The sequence below is a fragment of the Rhynchophorus ferrugineus genome, unplaced genomic scaffold (assembly GCF_030347505.1).
Source record: "Rhynchophorus ferrugineus isolate W39M unplaced genomic scaffold, kcgeb_rfMv2 rfM6, whole genome shotgun sequence".
Lineage (NCBI taxonomy): Eukaryota > Metazoa > Arthropoda > Insecta > Coleoptera > Curculionidae > Rhynchophorus > Rhynchophorus ferrugineus.
In genome coordinates this window covers 7,937,883-7,956,869 of record NW_027472585.1, presented here as the reverse complement: position 1 = coordinate 7,956,869, position 18,987 = coordinate 7,937,883, and the positions used below count along the sequence as shown (strand labels likewise).

At 30.2% G+C, this 18,987-nt stretch overlaps 1 protein-coding gene across 1 annotated transcript in view; it reads left to right on the top strand.

The window, feature by feature from the left end:
- The first annotated feature begins 2,297 nt into the window (after positions 1-2,297).
- The window catches only part of LOC143198607 (proton-coupled amino acid transporter-like protein acs), a 58,508-nt gene continuing 41,818 nt past the window's right edge, over positions 2,298-18,987 (top strand). Inside the window, exon 1 of the mRNA XM_076407943.1 lies at positions 2,298-2,443. Within this exon, the coding sequence (XP_076264058.1) occupies positions 2,391-2,443 (53 nt within the window). The 5' untranslated portion in view covers positions 2,298-2,390. The remainder of the gene's footprint in view (positions 2,444-18,987) is intronic.

Sequence of the window (18,987 nt, the reverse complement as noted above, 5' to 3'; positions counted from 1 at the left end):
TATCCATTATTTTCACTATAACAAAAGTTGTTTCACTCAAAATGGTATAATTCACAAATGTTCACAAACTAATGATACGACAGCTGTCAAATTCATATTTTAATTTACAATGAACCAATTTCGAGTTCTTGTACTTGTGGGTTTCTTTGAGGTGTATAGAATGATGTAAAGGAATAGGAGAATAAAATCTACTGTTGCGAAGAAAAAGAAGAAGGAAAGAAGAGGACGAAGAAGAAGAATAAGAAGAAGAAGAGGTTTATTTTTCTTGAATCCGTGTAAAATGCCATTGTGTTGTGTTGTATTGTCCTGAAAGGAAGTCCTAGAAATCAGTTGAAAATATTCAAACAGATTTTTTGTTGCGGACTTGTGTAATAAATGGAGTGTGATCCACGTTAAAGAGTTTTTCTAATAACTATAAATAATGGAGCTTGAATATAAAGTGATATGGTATTTTAAAAGACTATTATATTATTATGACGACACTTTACTGTCTATAACTTTCCGTTGTTTTTCTGATAAGAAATAAATTTTGCGTGGAAAACTTTTAGATATTGTTTGGCTTATGATTCCCCTTTTCTTATTAATTTCTGATATTATGCTATACATGTCTAGAACCTTTACGTATTGTTTGTTTTATGAATCATAGTAATTACTCTTTTTACTAGGAATGTAATTGATATTAATAATTAATACGGCAACTGTTAGAACGTAATATATGTAAACAACATTTTTTAAAACTTATCTCTCTGTGATCTCGAATTCTGAATTAATGAAACACCATCTGCAGGAATTTTTATTGTATTTATTTTGTTTAATTAAGAAATAGGTGATCTATAGTTTAAGTCATAGAAATATCATCGATAATAATTCGCTATCTCAATATATTGATTTAATTATCTTCCATAAAGAATGTTAAAAATAATATGTACCATATACTTTTGGTTAAAACAGGTAAACAGAATTTTAACAAAGACTCAAATTTTGCTTTCGATACTGTTGCGATAGACGCGGGTTTGAATGTTGCTGGGGCATGGTCGCAAATTTATGTTTGTGATTGTTTAAAATTTGTGATGTAAATAGTGTAAAATCCGACAAGGAAACTAATCCCAGTCACGCCAGTAACCAGGCTGGGTAAGACCGGATATCTTCAGGGATGATTTCTAAAGTTGGTCACTCGCCAGTCGTTAGGCTTAATTCTGAGGACCGTGGTTAAACTGTAGGCCCAGTCCAGATAAACCCGTAGTTGGTAAAGGGAGACTTTAAAATATATTTTAAAAAAATGGCTTCCAGCTAATAGATCCTATTAAATTGATGGTCCTGAACAAATATGAAAAAAATAAAAAACAGAAGAGATTATTTGTTCCAAAGTTCTTTGTTTATGATATTATTTATATTTTATTGTTATATATTTTATTATTATATTTTATAGTTATATATATTTTTATACTATATTTATATTTTATACATAATTTGCAGTTTTGCAGATTATATTTATTTCATTCATTGAATTTTATTTAATAAATTTATTTCAAAAATTGAATTGTTTTTGTTTAAGTTTCATTGGTCAATTAAAGGTGACATCAAGGCAATCACGTGACAAAATTTATCAAATAGCCGATCAAAGGTCTTCACACCAAAATTTTTTCCGTACAGGTGCCTATAATGGAGATTTAAATTGACCAATCGAAGCGAATTTAGCCCCATCTAGATGTTGGGCAAAGCAATGCATTTCTCCAGAGGCCCCTATTAAGTTGACTCTCTATTACTCTATGTTTATATTTTACTCAACATGACACTAGAATATGAGCATTAAGACTAAAATACTTTTTGTTAAGATCTTTAGTATACTTGATAGCCTATAAGTTTATGAATAGGTTTTTAAGAATAAGATTAACATAATAGTTATGCACAAAACAATTCGTAAAAAGGTAATTTAGTGACTAATACTTATTTAACAAATAATTTTCCGTTCCCTAAAACATTATTTATCTTTTAAGTTTTATCTTACTTCCAATAATCGTTTCCTGGTAACATCATTTATCACAGAAACTTTTTTGGTGGAACTTTCCACTCCTAATTAATTAATCCGGTACACAGTATAGTTATTTATAAACATTTATAACACAAAAATCATGCAAAAGTGACGTACTATGTGAAACACGTAATTTAATTACTTAATAATACGTAAAGTGGCATCCACGAAGAAAATATGCCACCCATAACCTCTAAAATTACTTGTGTAAATACGCTTATGTTTGCACAGTGTCGAAAATAAATCAAAATTTGTTAAGTAGTGGATGAATTTATACCTTTTAAATAAAATAAGTCATCTCATAAAAGTTTTAGACGGATTAGTACTGTCGGAACGATAAGATACTTTAGTAGTGACTATGGCATCGGAATTGCATGGATTGTACCACAGGGTACCAGTACACGAAACGAAGTGAGTTACAAATAATTTTTTTTTATTCGTGTTTCTATATATAATGTTTTTTTCTGTTTATTTTTTCATTTTTCTTTTGTTACAAAAAATAGTTATATTATCATATTTAATTTAAATAGTTAAGTGATAAAGCTTTTAAAATATCAATTATATAATATTATAATATATATAGTAATCAGATTACTATAAAGACTGTTTTAATAAAAGAAAGAAGGGACGACTTGAACGACTGGACTTGAAGGGCTAAGAGTTCTTCCAACAACTTCTATCCATAGTCTCCAGGGCATTATGATAAGACATTTTTTGAATAACGTTTTCAATAACTGGTGATCTAACGTCAACCTGTTTTTATTTTTTAAAGTCTTGCTCAACTTCACTTAAATGGATGAACTGAAAAGTGAGCAGCTTTATGATCTCCTTGGTATAACACTACCGACTGCAGTGATACTGTTTATCCATATTTAAATCTTATCTATCTACTACCACCACGATTTGGAAAATCTCAAGTATTAACGTACTTTTAACTTCATAGAACTAAAAACATATCGACTGAGACTACCAAATATAGAGAAGAAAATTTAATTTATGTAACATTATAAAAATGATACGTATAACACTAATTTGCTCTATTTTCCTTGTAGAATTATCGCAATATTAGTGTAGGACTGAATTTCTTTGGAATTAAATTTTCGATAGGATATTTTTACAAATCATCTGAACTTTTCCACTAATGACTGATAAACTATATCGACTTACTCTTAATATTGTAATACCACTTCTTTTTAAGTGTTCTTGGACATGTTATTTGCCTGATTTTATTCAGAATTGCAATTTTTAGGTTATAGTACACACTAGACATAAGCGCCTTCTTTTAGAAATCCCTATAAAAGCTTAATTATGATTATAAATATAAAGATTAATTCATATAAAGATTAACATTATTACAGTTTAAGTAAGTTAATATCCGCAATGGTTTCTCACGGTTTTACCAAAACCATATTTTTATTACTATTTTATTTTACATTAAAAACATAAATGAATTATTAACTATTATAAACGAAAATGTATACATAATACAATTACTAACTAATGATAACTGCTAAATAATATACAACTACTAAAATAGAATAGTAAAAATAATAAAATAAATCATATCTATTTTTAGCTGTTAAAATAACATATCTTTTAGTGCTTTGTTAAAATTATAAATTAATAGCCAATTTTGCAAAATAATATATGACCACCGCATATATCAACTTAAAATATTATTATTAGCAACAGAGTAACTGATACAAATGTTGTCTTTTGTTATTTTTAGTCAAATTTATCACTCTACTATGAATATTGTATATATACGTTAATTGTTTATAATTTAATTATCAACAATTAGTCACTGATGTTTTGTTTTTTCACTGTTATTATTGTATGTACCTGTTAGATATGACAAGTCATTTATTAACTACAAATTATACTACATCCTTCTGAAAATATTGTATTTATTATTAATTTGCGTTATAGTGTATCTAAATCTATACATTATATTTGAAAAGCTGATAAGATTTATATTTCATACATATATAACTCGTAAATTTATTAAAATTAACCATTTTCCAATATTCCATATATCCGTCAAAATTGTGAATATATTAATAGTCGGAATTATTTTTTAATGTATTATTTATTAATAAATAAATAATGAATTTATAAAATATGTTTTCGCCGTCTTTCGAAGAGTGACAAGCACACCCCTTCAAACCAATGAAATGCATAGTTTATTTTGGTACAAGTTTTCCAGAAATTCACGATTTTCTACGTTTATGATTGTTTTAATGGATTAATATTAAAATATTTCTCATAACCAATAGCAACTTAAAAAATTCTTTTTTTGTTGTTAAAATAATAGATTATAAGTAAAGAAGTCTCTCATGGGTTATAATTTACAAATGAGCAAATATCTTCCTAGTTTACCATTGCCAATACTTTTAGTCATTTGCCTACACAGTTTGATAAAACAGTGACTTTAAGTGAAATATTTTTTACAAAAAGGCATTTACTTTTATAACCTAACCTCCTTTTAATTGAATACAATAATAGGTTTTCTCAAGGCCTGAAATAGGCGTTTGTTTCAGAGATGAGCACAGAGTTTCAGTCATGCACCGCTTTTTTTAGTTTTGGAGATAGAAAATCGCAGAGGGATAAATCTGGAAAATATGGTGAATGGTGTAGCAATTCGTAGTCCAATTCACCCACGTGTGAACCCGTGTATTATCTTGATGGGGCACTTTTTCTTCGCCAAATGTTTTTGCTTGAAATCGGTATCGAATCTGTCAAAAAGCCGGCTTGGTGGCGCAGTGGTAAAGGCGATAGGATGGTCCCCCTACTGTTGCGCAAGCCGCGGATTCGAATCCTGCTGGGGCGTGGTCGTAAATGTTTGTTTGTGATTGTTTAAAAATTTGAGATTGTTCTTGGGCAACAGTGTAAAATCCGACAAGGAATATGATCCCCAGTCACGCCAGTAACCAGGCTGGTAAAGTTGGTCACTCGCCAGTCGGTAGGCTTAATGCTGAGGACCGTGGTTCGGAGCCCACGTTAAACTGTAGGTCCAGTCCAGATAAACCCCTAGTTGGTAAAAGGAGACTTTAAAATATATATTTAAAAAAAGAATCTGTCAAAATGGCAAAACTTTTCATTTTTGTTAAAATCAATGTCAATTGCTGTCAAATACAAACTAAATGATGTGTCTTGTTGAAAATCTCATCCCAGTCCATTAATATATGGCAGAAATGGTATATTTAAAGAAGCATTGTCTTATTAAACTGCACACGTCTTAATATAGAGGAACTTCCACTTGGAACAATTTCGTGTGCATTCTTTGTAATGTGATATGAATTAATTCAGTAATATTGCACTATCTTGAAAACTTTTTAACATAACATGATTCATAGTATTTATAGAACATTTTACGAACAGACAATAACGATTTAATAGAAATGACGACAGTACTGCAACCACTAGAACAAACAGGAACACCAATTGAACGTTTACGTTGTTTCCATAACAGTTTTTACGTCTACGAAAGGTCATTTTACTTTACTACGGATTACTACAAATTCAATTGAACAACAACAAATGCCGTCCCCACTTTAATTTTTTTCAATTCCTACGTAGTGCTGCATGCATATTGTTTTATTAATATATTTTGCACTGACTTTATAACGCAACAATATGCTTAAGGAAATAACAAGCAATTCACCTCATTGAAAACAATTGAAATGATTGACAAGAAAGCAGTAATAGTTCTTGGTATTGCGTAGATTCGTTCTTCTAGCGTCATTGATGTCGAACTAAAAACAATTTTTATTTTTTTCAATCTTAAGGTTTACTTTTATATAAATAGGATTTCAAGTGCAACATACAAAATTTCAAAAATATGGTTAGGGTTGGGATTAGTAATATAATATATATATATATATATATATATATATATATATATATATATATATATATATATATATATATATATATATATATATATATATATATATATATATCAATAAGATATATAATAAGATAATAGGGCATAAGATAATAGTGGAGTACAGTTAATCCATTCAATCATTAATTTGTCAAAATACCGCCCAAAACTTTGTATTGTTTCTTTTTTATTGTTTTTTCGTAATTTTTTGGTTTAGTTCTTAGGCAGAGTAATACAAAAGTGGCGCAAAGTAAAGTCGGATCTTAAAATTGACCAACCGATCAAATTGGGAAGAACCAAAATTACGATATACTTGCTTTTGCAGATTATTTGGCGATTCTAACTCAAAACACTCAAATAGCTCAAAGATAAATAGATTTCAAAAGTAGATCTTCAAATTTTATTTGAGAAAACAGTGTTTATGACTGGCAACAAACTAGCACCAACATTTTTAGAAACTAAATAGGACTGAAAAGGATCGCTAATACTATCCGTTGTCAAATGTCAAATAACAAAACATGTATCTCTAAATATATAAAACTGAGACATTACAAAGCTGAAGCTCTCATTTTGAATAGGTGGGGCATTTCAGAGATCCAATAGAAATAAATAAAAATTATTAGAAAAAATTTAGGCACAAAACACACTGAAGAAGAAAAATGCAGGCAAAGAGCAAATGACGAGGTGGAAAAATTATTTTGCACACATGCTAAAGTTTTAGGAGCATTTTGAAAGATTGGAACCAAGCAGATTTACCAGACATGCAGTGGATCTGAAGGGAGTAAAAATAATACAATAATAAATACAGGATAGAAAGGTTTTTAGACGGAATGTTTGGGACTGGGTAGTGGACCAGACAGAGAAACCTAGGAAACCTGGAACCAAATGGTCAGATGAACGAAAAAGGGTCCATTCCGAGAGAATAAAAGCAATATGGACCAAAAGAAGAGGAAAACATACTGAAATGTGTGATAATTTATTAATATGATTGTTCAAAAGACAGACTGTCAAATCCCACCAGGAAAATGATCCCAGTTATGCTGGTAACCAAGATGGACAAGACCAGATGTCTTCTGGGATGATCTTCAAGTTAGTCAGACTCCTTCAAGTTAGTCAGATATAATCAGTATAATAATTATCAAATAAAATTGAATTAATGAAAATCAATAGTATTCCACAAAACAAACACAAAACCAGAAACTGTTGGATTATGGTAAATCAAGATGGTAAAATATCAGCGCTAAAAGGGGTTTGAAATTAATTTTTTCCAGCATCAATGAATACCGGATTATTTCAAAAATATTTTTCAAAATCAATGTTTTGAAATGTGATTATATTTATGCACTTTTCATCAATCAAAAAAAAAAGTGAAAAATCCAGTGACAAAACGTGCATACAATAGCAATTCGTCTTTCGTTTTCAGAAACTCAGAAGCCACCTTTCAAGAGTTCGATATAAACATATGGAAATAGTTATTTGGGTGATTTATCTGGAACTATTCCATTTATAAATTAATAAAATCAATCAATGGTAATGACAATTAATTAATATAGGCTGACGGTGGCGTCACGATTGATTAAGCTTTTATTAGATGATGAAATGACATGAACTTGACATATAAAGATATCAACGAGATTCTAAATACATTTTAATTAGAAAACAATAAATTAGTAGGTGATTAATAACACATGTACAATCGTTCTTTTACTACGTTGTAAATTTTTGATATGAAAATAAACTCGATTTATAAATATAATCATTTTAGGTTATGTCAGATTGTCCAAATATTATTTTGGCAAACATTCTGAGATCCTGTTCATCATTGTGATATAAATAGTATTGAAAATGCTAGTGATTAATTATTATTAATTAAAGTAATTATTCATATAGGTATGTAGAGAATTAAAAAAAAAACTTCAATTTTGTCCAACGATTGTTGTGAAACACGTGTAACCTTGGGATTATGGCCAAAATATTTGGTACGTACTGCATTTATTTATTATAATATATAATTTTTCTATAACCATAAAAATGAACTCATCCGAATGACATATATGAATACCATTTTCCCCGACGTGTTTTTATTGTTTGGTTGTCTTGAATGAAGTTTTGTTATGACGTAAATTGTAGATCAATTAAATAATTTAATCGACAATAACATATCCCAGAGACGTTAGCAATTTTTTAAAAAAATATTAGACTATAATATATGGTTTATTTTATGATTGTTCTAATTAATTAATTACAGATTATCAAAATAAACATATTAACCATAGGCTAGAAAATCCTTTTTCTACATCTTACTAGATGAGGATATAATTTCAAGCTATTTGATTGGCTACACTTACATGGCCAAGGCATTTGATTGATTCGTTTAATTTCTGTGGCATATTTGTTTGTTTTACGCCATTTTGAAAGAAATATACCATGTTCTGGACAAGACTGAGAAAAATACGTTTGGCATTTTAACACAAACAATGGATGGAGAAATGAAAGGAATACGCTCGGATATCGCTTTTTCTGCAGAAAGCAACGTATGCAAAAATATACTTCCCGACATAAAAGAAGGCGGAGCGCAGAAGAGATAAAAATTAAAAGTGTATTCCATAAAAGAAAAATCCCTGGCCAAGATAAAATAGTACCAGAAATATTGTGAAAATTAATCTCCCATTAATTTGTGTTTAACTTCTCTTATAGTAATTTTCTCATGAGACATGATACATTTAAAATTGAGAATTTAGGATATTTGTGATTTTATTTTCTTCATTTTTAGATAGCTCAAACGGGAATGGCATTTGTTTTCATAATGAATAATCTATAGGCTCATATATAGGGCTATAGGGGTCAGATTTTCCAAATATTCTTGAATTCCTTGGTTTTGTTCGGTTTGGATTACAATACTTGGCGTTTTTGTTCCTTGATTGATAGAAGAAGTTTCATTATTAAACTCTCACTGGTTGAGCTCTGGAATAGTTGAAAACGGATTATAATTCCAGACAGAAAATGATATTCAACTATTTTTGAATAAAATGTTACGTAAATTAGCACCTGCGATATGGTAGCTATGGCGATAGGCCTTTTCCGATCGATCCTAACGAGACGCAACTGTTTGGTATAATATATGTTTACGATAATATATCTGTACTCTGTAAAAAATTAATATGTTTACAGTCTAGTAAAACCGATTAGGATTTTAATTTTAAGTAGTCTAGCAAACATTATCGAGATAAATTAGAGATATAACACATTAAAAACAGTTCCTTTAGATCTAGGGTTCAAATACTAGAGGAAAATTAATGAAGTGTTTTGAAAACATATTATTGTAAATGATCTCCTAAATATTATTTGTAGAATGATTGAGATTTGACTTTCAACTGTCATCGTTTTTTGTTTTGTTCTAATCAACTTTCAGGGGTACTCCCGTTATTCCAGTTTTCTGAACCCTATCCAACAACAAATCAATGAAAGTCTACCAGTATAAAAAACAGTACATAAATCAGAGATAAAATTACCGAAACAATCAGCTAATGATTTTTCATAAAGCTTATGATATGGCGTAACATATATATTTTTTAATATACTCATTTAAAACAAACTTTATTATTAATGATCTTGTGATGGATTCTATGAAACGAAATATGCACAATAACAAAATAATTCTTGGATATAACGTGATAAGTATTTAAGCATCTTAACAATATCAAGTTATAAATTGACTATTAAATAACAACGATTATTATTATTCATTAAAGACCCGTCAGCCTCTCGGACTTTTTAGGTCGTTTTTCGTTGTTACATGTTTTATACTACGTATAATTTAATAATAACATTTATAAATTAAAACTAAAACTGCCGATTAAAACTAGGTACTTATCTAGGAAGAACCATTGGCCATTACTGAAGTCTCTAATAAAATTAAATAAAATAAAAGGTTATTGGCATATTTCAGTGTTTTTACCCTTTACTATACTTGACCAAAACATCCTAGTTCATTGTTAACTTCGGTATTAATGGGATGATATTTTGTAATGGGCATCAAAAGATCAAGCATTTTTTAGGAATTAATAAGAAAAGCCGTTGAAGGTCGTTGATATATATATATGTATGTATATATATAGTTGGTATTATCTGAAAATTTGAGGAATGCTTGATACTTAAAGAAATTAGAATATAATTTACTACAAACTATTGAATATAGAAATAAATTTTGATAAGAATCTGCTAAGTGTACCAGCAAATTCCTGTAATAGCGCTAGCGCAATAGAAATAAATGCAATATTTTATAGTAATCCATTTGTATTGACGTACCGATCGTTTGACATTGCAAAATTTAATTATACACCTTCAGTTACTGCTAATTACCGTAATTAGTTTTCACTTTTCAATCAGTAACTCCATCTATTTGTAAATAGTATGTGTTAAAAATTATCAATTAGAAAAAATAAGGTAATTCAAAATATTTTAGTTGCTGCATTTATTTTATTAATAAACATTGATTGATTGAAACTCTGCAGTATTTTGTAATACTGATGTGTACATAATATTATAAATGGTATTTAAATAAATACAGAGCAATAAGTATTGGGTGCTTAAAACTTGCTAATTGCTTCGCTGGATAGTTCTGAATTTTTCAAATTCGAATCATTCAATTCGAAATCTGCTACTGTAGTCCATCAAATACTTTTATGAACTTATGGTGACGCTATATTATAACCCAATTATCACCTTTGGTTTCAATGATTCAGATATTTTCAAGTCAATAGCAATAAACAGTGCGAAATATACATCTATATCTTGGATAGAAAATACTCGTACACCTAATTGTTTAATATGTCTTCAAAGTATTATTTATTCTTCAATAATTCACACGCCAAAAAGGATGAAAGGAATTTTATAAATATTTTCAATATTATAGATGATAATTAATTCTAGCATCTTGATTCTGAATTGAAAGAAGATTCCCGAAAGAAGGTCTTCCGCTCCAAAGCTAATTATTATGTTGAAAAATCGATTAGTGTAAATAGATGTTTCTATTGATTACCCTCAAACTTCAAAAATAGCGGCGTTATTAGAATAAATATGTTCAAGTGGGTGGTATTATACTGAAAAATAAAGTCATTGTCACAACTGCAAATTTTTTCAACATTTCTGTTATCGGGATTAATCCAAAAAATGAGCAAATTGTTACCTCGGAATTACTGTCGACTACTGGAATATTATCTTTTCAATAGAAAATTTCGCATGAACACTTAAACCTATTTCGGCTGGAGTTCCACAAGGTATTGTCTTGGGATCATTTCCATATCATTATCATATCTATACTGCTGATATTCCAACAACAAAGGAAACAGTACTTGGAACATTTGCTGACCATATAGTTATATTGGCAAAAGATATATCTTGGTCTAAAGCTACAGAACAAATACAAGTAGCGGTCAACAAGATCTACAAATGAACTAGAGACTGGAAAATATAGCTTAATAGCTCCAAATCTGTCCATGTTAATTTTGCGTTGCGGCGAATGGAAATGATTGATTGAGTGATTTCTCAAGCAGAATCAGCTAAATACTAACTGGTTAAACTGGAAACATCATGTGAGACAAAAATCAGAGTAAATTAGACTCAAAGTCAAGCAACTGTACTGGTTAGTCGGAAGATACTCTCAACTTGATCTAAAATCAAAGAGATTTGTTTATCAGTCAATCATAAAGTCTATTTGGACCTATGGGGTGCAAATATGGGGTCGCACTAAAACATCAAACCAACTAGTAGTCCAACGTATCCAAAACAAAGTTCTACGACTACATTCTTAATTTCCATTGTTTATCGCTACATAACCAACGAAGAGCTACACCATGATCTTGGAATCAAATTGATACACGAAATGATCCAAGATTTCGTCCTAAAACATGAAATAAGGTTGCTAAAAATCACAGCAATACGTGAAAGCAATACAACTACTGGACAACACGCAAGAAATCAGAAGATTGAAGCGAACCAAACTACATGAACTAGTTTAGTGTATAAATGTATTTCTAACTTTAGCTCAAGTAGATTACTTTTATTCTAATTTGCGAAATACATACTGATGTATTAATCCCGTACACTCCTTGCTTGTATATTAATGCAAGTGCGACAGAACAGCAATAATAATTTGTGAATTAAGATTGTACTAAGCAGATCGAATGTAATTATAAAAAAGTAATTAATAAAAATAATTGTTTCCACGTTGCTGTGATTTATTAGCTTGTTTTCATGTCTTGATGCCAAATCTTGAATAACTTCGTAACTCCATTTGTTTTCTTCTGTTCGTTGGTTACTTAGCGATATGCATCGGCAATCCATCAAGGAACTTTGTTTTAGTGTTTTAGCAGCGCTGGATTATTAATCGGTTTGATGTTTTCGTACAACCCCATACTTGTACCCCATAAAAATTTTAGTTGAAGCTTTGACTGATAAACCAATATCTTTAATCTTAGATCAAGTTGGGCGTATCTTCCGACGACTTCAATATTAAAATAAAATGGAAGCTATTATTAATTTGAAAAACCTCAAACATTAACCGATCAAATATAAATATAATTTTTTTATAAACAGACTGGCTATGCATTTATTTTGTTCGTTTAAAATCACGAACAAAAAATAATTGTTTTCGTAAAAGCGTTAGCGATGGATTCTCTGAAATGAAAAAAAATTGAAACATTGTTTGACTATAACGTCATGGGTTTTCGAATGTATTGGTCAAGTTATAAAACAACTGTTAAATTCCATACAAATATGGTAATTTACTGTAGATAATTTAGCAAATAAAATTTACACGATGAAATAACAAAAGGGTGTTAAAAATAATGGTATTATTGGATTAACTATGTAAAAATTGACTAGTATTATTTCCGTAAAGTCCGTAAATTTTTTTATGTGTATTAATTTTGTCCTTCCTTACACTGTATTTTATCATAATATATATTCAAGTTTTCCTTCATATTCAGATTGCATCCGCCATTATATTTTTATAACTGATATTTATAAACCTTCAACACGAAACACTACAAATAACGAATTCAGAAATTTTGAACCGAAAAATTATATTTTAATGATGTAAGATAAAGGATTTATGGTTTGTTGTTCGACCTTTTTACATTGCAAAGTCAAAGAAAGGTTCTGAGTTTCATATCCGACTTTTCGATCAAGAAATATGCCAGTTCATTGAACTTATGCTTAAGTCTGTATTTTCCTTTTAATAAAATACTTCATTTGAATACGTGCTTATTTAGAAAATTCATATACAATAAATACGAGGGTAACTAAATGTTAAGCCTGAGTAATGAAGGGACAGTAATTTATTAACGAAAGTGGCTTTATTGTTTTCCCATGTATTACCTATCCACTAAACCAAACCAAGTCAACATTTGTAATACACTTTCCAATTTGATTGAACATGGTTTGAAAAGTGACGTTCACGTAATAGATTAATCAAGGTTATTTTTGTCAATGTTTGTATATGTCCATGGTGTCTCTTATGCTTCGTCAATTTTATGTAATGTCATCTTAAAGACCTACACTACATCCTTTCTGATTTGCTTTGGACAACATTTTTTTACTATCCGCGATTTTTTAACAATGGCGATTAAGTGGCCAACTACAGCAGAGCCTCTGAACGTTTAACACTGCTGCTGCGACAATATTCTGAGAAAATATAGGATCTTAGTGATTCAGTAATTCAAAAAAAGTTTAAGATTTAAAAGAAAAAAGACAAGAGACAATTTAGTGAGACCAAAGGAATATGGATTTTTTTTTAAAATGATTTTATTATATTGTCAAAAAAGAACAACACGCTCATTGCTCATTACCGAGAAAATATGCAGATAGATATTATTACTAGATCTACAAAAAGATCTAGGTTAAGGCAAAATCACATTTCTATAGTATCAATTGTTTATATTTGATTTGTATTAACAAAATTACTTCATGGAACATAATTGAGATTATGAAGTTTCCATTTTTCATATTTGGTCCCTGCGTCACACAAACAAATGTGCATTATCAGAAAGCTAGAAAATTTAGTCGTTTCTAAGTATAATTTTCATATTATATCAGGCCTAATATCAAGCTTTAGATTTTTTCAATAAATAATAAGAAAATATAATAATATAAATACTATTTTCTGTCTGTGTGTTTAGCATCTTTCAAAGTGTTAGTCCAAAGACTAGTCAAAATGGTATGATTGTAAGTAAGTCACCGATAGCCACAGCCTCTCCAATATCAAAGATGGTAACATTAAGATTCAGAATTGTAAGTAGATGGCGTAATAATAGAAACATTTAAGGCGATATATTTGAACTTGGTACTAAATCGTACTTAAAATTCAAAGTGTAGTATTTCCAAATTCGAGTGAAGATGATCCTTAAAATTGTTTATGAACAAGGAGCTTTTCTAGGGCTTTCTTTTTTCTCTTTTTCTCCTTTCTATATTCTTTTTATCCTTCCCAGCTGAATAGAGTAAATCTTAAACATGCGATCCAATGTTATGGGTAAATGTTATAAGTTACGCCACTTACTGTGAATTTCTTCTTTCTCAACCAAACAAATAATTAATTAATAATTGAAAGATGAATGAAGGGACTCCTTTCTCCCCAGAAATTTGGTTTTTCCTGTTAAAACGTGGTTTTCCCTTACATATGTTAATACGAAACAAAAAACAAAATTGAAGAAATTACCTTTATAGATTGCTAATATTGTTATTGCTATTTGCATAATTGCTTTTAATATGACGTCAACATTCTATCGAAATATAGAAAAAACCTTTTCCAAACTCCCTCATTCAGATTCATTACACGCATAAGCTGTTTGTTATATATTTTACATGAATGATAAAGATAATAATGAACCAGATTTTGAATAACTGTGGAGCAGTAACCTGCAATATGTTTTTATTCCGTCCGTATGATGTAACAAAGATGATGATTTTCTTTTTGCTCATTTATTTTTTTCTTATACGGCAGCTGCCACAAGATCCTTAATAATATTTTGTCAAATATGTGGTACCCAAACAAAAACTAAACAAATAATTGATTAACTATTCAAAGACGAGTGACGGAACGTCACTCTCCCCAGATATTTGGGTTTACAAAATACAAAGTTGAAGAAATTACCTTTATAGGTCGCAATCATTGGTATTGCTCTTTGCATAATTGCTTTGAGTATGACGTAAACATTTTACCGAAATATAAAAAAAACCTTTTCCGAAGTCACTCATTCAGATTCATTAATTCATTACACATATAAACTGTTTGTTATATATATATTACATGTATGATAACGATAATGATGAACCAGATTTTGAATAAATGTGGGGCAGTAACCTGCAATATGTTTTCATTCCGTCCGTATGATGTAATTCCGCTAATATTTCGTGATATACTCGTGCCGAAACTTATTAAATATGGTTAAAAAACGCAGTAGATTATATTAAGGCAATTTTATCGCACACACGATGACTAAAAATAGCACCACGACAATAACCAAAATTTGCAAAAGTCCCAGGATCCGGTCTAAACCAGTAAAACGAATATATGTCCTCTAATTCGTCGAACTGTTATCGATATTTCAAAGGCAATCGACCAAATCTAAATATAAACTGGTTAAAAGTGGATTTCACCGACGGAATGTGTACATTATTTTGTAATATGACTTGTCATTAGCTTACTACTAGACAGCGCCTGATCATATCGAATGGTCAGGATTAGACTTGAGGTCAACCGCTGGAGTTTAGGTGCGTCGTTCCATACTTAATGAAGCGATGAAATGGAAAAGGTCACTAGGTCTCTTCTAGAGTACACACTCGTTGAGTTTTGATGTATCGCAATCAAATAAAGATTATTTATTTATCTGGGCAAATGTTAGAACTGAAACCAAACCGAAATTTATAATTTTCGCGTTTGATATTTAAGTTTTGCATCATTTTTGCCAAATAAAAAACATAATTTAATCAGTAACAGTGTAAATATTATAGGATTTCTTTCTATTTTTATTTAATAATGCAATATTGATAAAATAACAGGTAAATATATGTTTATTAGTTAGCCCTAACCCTCAAAAGATGCGTGTATAAATTTGGCTGTCGAATCATTAGTTTGTGAATTATAGCATTTTGAGTGAAGCAACTTTTGTTATTTTGAAAAAAATAAATAAAAAGGAATTTCGCGTGTTGATAAAATATTGATTTTTGGAGGGAAAAAAATACAGTTGAAGCAAAAACTTGGATTGATGTTGAGTTTCTGGACACTACCCCAGGAAAATCAACCGTCAATGATTGGTATGCTAAGTTTAGACGTGATGAAATGAGCACCTAAGACGATGAACGCAGTGGACGCCCAAAAGAGGTTATTACCGACGAAAAAATACACAAAATGATTTTGAATGACCGTCATAAATTGAAATTGAATGAAATAGCAGACACTCTAAAGATATAAACTGAATATGTACATCATGACTACTTTGAAAAAGAATGGACGATCAGCAGGGCCTATTACATAGCATTATTGGACCGTTTAAAAGACGAAATCGCCGAAAACGGCCGCATTTGAAGAAAAAGAAAGTGCTGCATCACCAAGAAAATGCCGTAACATATGTCAGTGAAAACGATGACAAATATCTGAATTGGGCTTCGAATTGCTTCCTCATCCACCGTATTCTCCCCTGATCTGGCCCCCACTGACTATTTCCTGTTTTAAGATCTTAAGAAAATGCTCGATGGGAAGAAATTTTCGTCGAATGAAGAGGTGATCGCCGGAAATGTGGCTTATTTTGAAGCAAAGGACAAATCGTACTACAAAAATGTTATAGAAAAGTTGGAAGGTCGCTATAATCAATGTATCATCTTTGAAGCAAATTATGTTGAATAAAAAAAATTGTAAAAAAAAAAGTGTTTTACTATAGTAGGCCGGGGACTTTTCAATTAAGCTGTTATATTAATAAAAATTATTAATTACAGTAATATAGCTAGTAGAAGTTGGAGGGGATTCAAATATAGCTCAGGGCATAAATAGTTTCGAAAAGGGAGAAAATTCTATGAATTCTGAAAATTTTCATATTTTAGAATCTCCTTTTCACCAACTAGAGTTTATCTGAACTGGAATTACCGCTTAACGTGGGCTCCCAACCATAGTCCTCAGCATTACGCCTACCGACTGGCCAATTTAGAGATCATCCAAAACACCCGATGATTAATCTCATGATTAGGATCATTATCCAGAGTTTACACACTTGTCTCATGGATAATCACAATTATAAACAATTACAAACATACATTTACCACCATGACCCAGCAGGGTTCGAATTCACGACTATCGTAAGAGTAGGAGGACCGTCCCCTCGCCTTGACCACTGCGGCCTCAACAGAACTGAAAATAAGCAGTAGCTAGCCTTGCATTTTTTAATTTGATTTCACTCTTAGGTGTAAAAAATAATTTTGATAGATTTTAAAATCCCATTGTAACTATATCAGATTAACTATTCTAAAAATGAATACATATTTTACTTAGATGGTAGTTAATTAAGTTTATTGATAGTTAATTGTTAAATTTGTATAATAAATTGTAGGAATTCACGACTCAGTTTCTTCGTTTCTTGTTAGTTAAAAAATAATTTTGGTTAATCCTGCAATAAAAGTGAAACTATTGAATAAGTATAACCGAAAGTTTGACCCCGATCGCATAAGTGTGATGCTTACTAAAAACAAACCATTTGAAGCCTTTCGGCTATATTCCAAAATATCTAAGGACTTATCCAATGACCCACATCCAACTGTGATTGCTCTAGCTTCACCAACATCCATGAAATTATTGTTCAATATTCATGATGGTTTTGGCCTTTTGAAAATTACGAATAAAATACATATCAAAATTCAACATTTTCATTGTTGAGAAAATATGAAACCTCTGTTTTATATAATTTGTTTACAGGTATTTACTATTTTTAAATCAAACATATGTTTGTTTATTCAAAATGAATAAAAAACAATAACTTTCGTATTATATAAACAAAAATATTACAAAAATATTTCCCTGTCATCAGAAAATATTTCTCCAGACTTCGCTATCACTAAAATAATATATGTAAAACAGTTTCAGCAGTAATGTCAATGTCATATGTCATGTCCTGGCCTCGCATACATTATTCTTTATTAATATATAATAATGAAAACATATCTAACGTCTACTTAATAAACAAATCTGTTTTAAAGAGACATAACGCTCTATTATTTGTTACAAGTTTCTGTTTGACTTATAATAAACATAAATAAATTACAAAATACATAATTTTTCGAAACTATAAGAAACAGCAGCTTACACCAGAGTTCAATGATCTGACATAATTTTTGGGCAGAAGAAAACTGACCACCTTTCCATTTTCGTTTGCAATCTAAAAAGGTCGACAAGTTTTGTTCATTTCAATAAAATACTTGTACAGTAAACGTAGCGGATAAAACGATCGTTAAATATTGCATATGCCATTCTATCTCGTTATTTATTAATAGTTTAATTATAATTACTTTAAAATCTTATTTTTATGTAGTTAATAGAAATTTTATTTACATTATAACAGGTCAATTGAAAAGACCCCGGCTGACCATAGTAAAACACATCTTTGGCAAAATTAGTTTAATTCCCTTGAAGGGTGATACACTGATTATAGCGACCCTCCAACTTTTCGATACCATTTTTGTAGTACGATTTGCCATTTTCTTCAAAATAGGCCTCACTTTCGGCGATTACCTTTTCATTTGACGAAAGTTTCTTCCCAGCGAGCATTCTTTTGAGATCAGAAAACAGTAAGTAATCGCTGGGGGCCAGATCTGGAGAATATGGTGAATGAGGAAGCAATTCGAAGCACGGTGCATTGTCTTGGGGTGAAGCGGGACTTTCGTTTTCTTCAAATGCGGTCGTTCTTCGGCGATTTCGTTCTTCAAACGGTCGAATGGCGCTAAGTAATAGTCGCTGTTGATCGTCCTTCCTTTTCAAGGTAGTCAATGGAAATTATTCCTTGCGTATCCCAAAATACAGACGCCA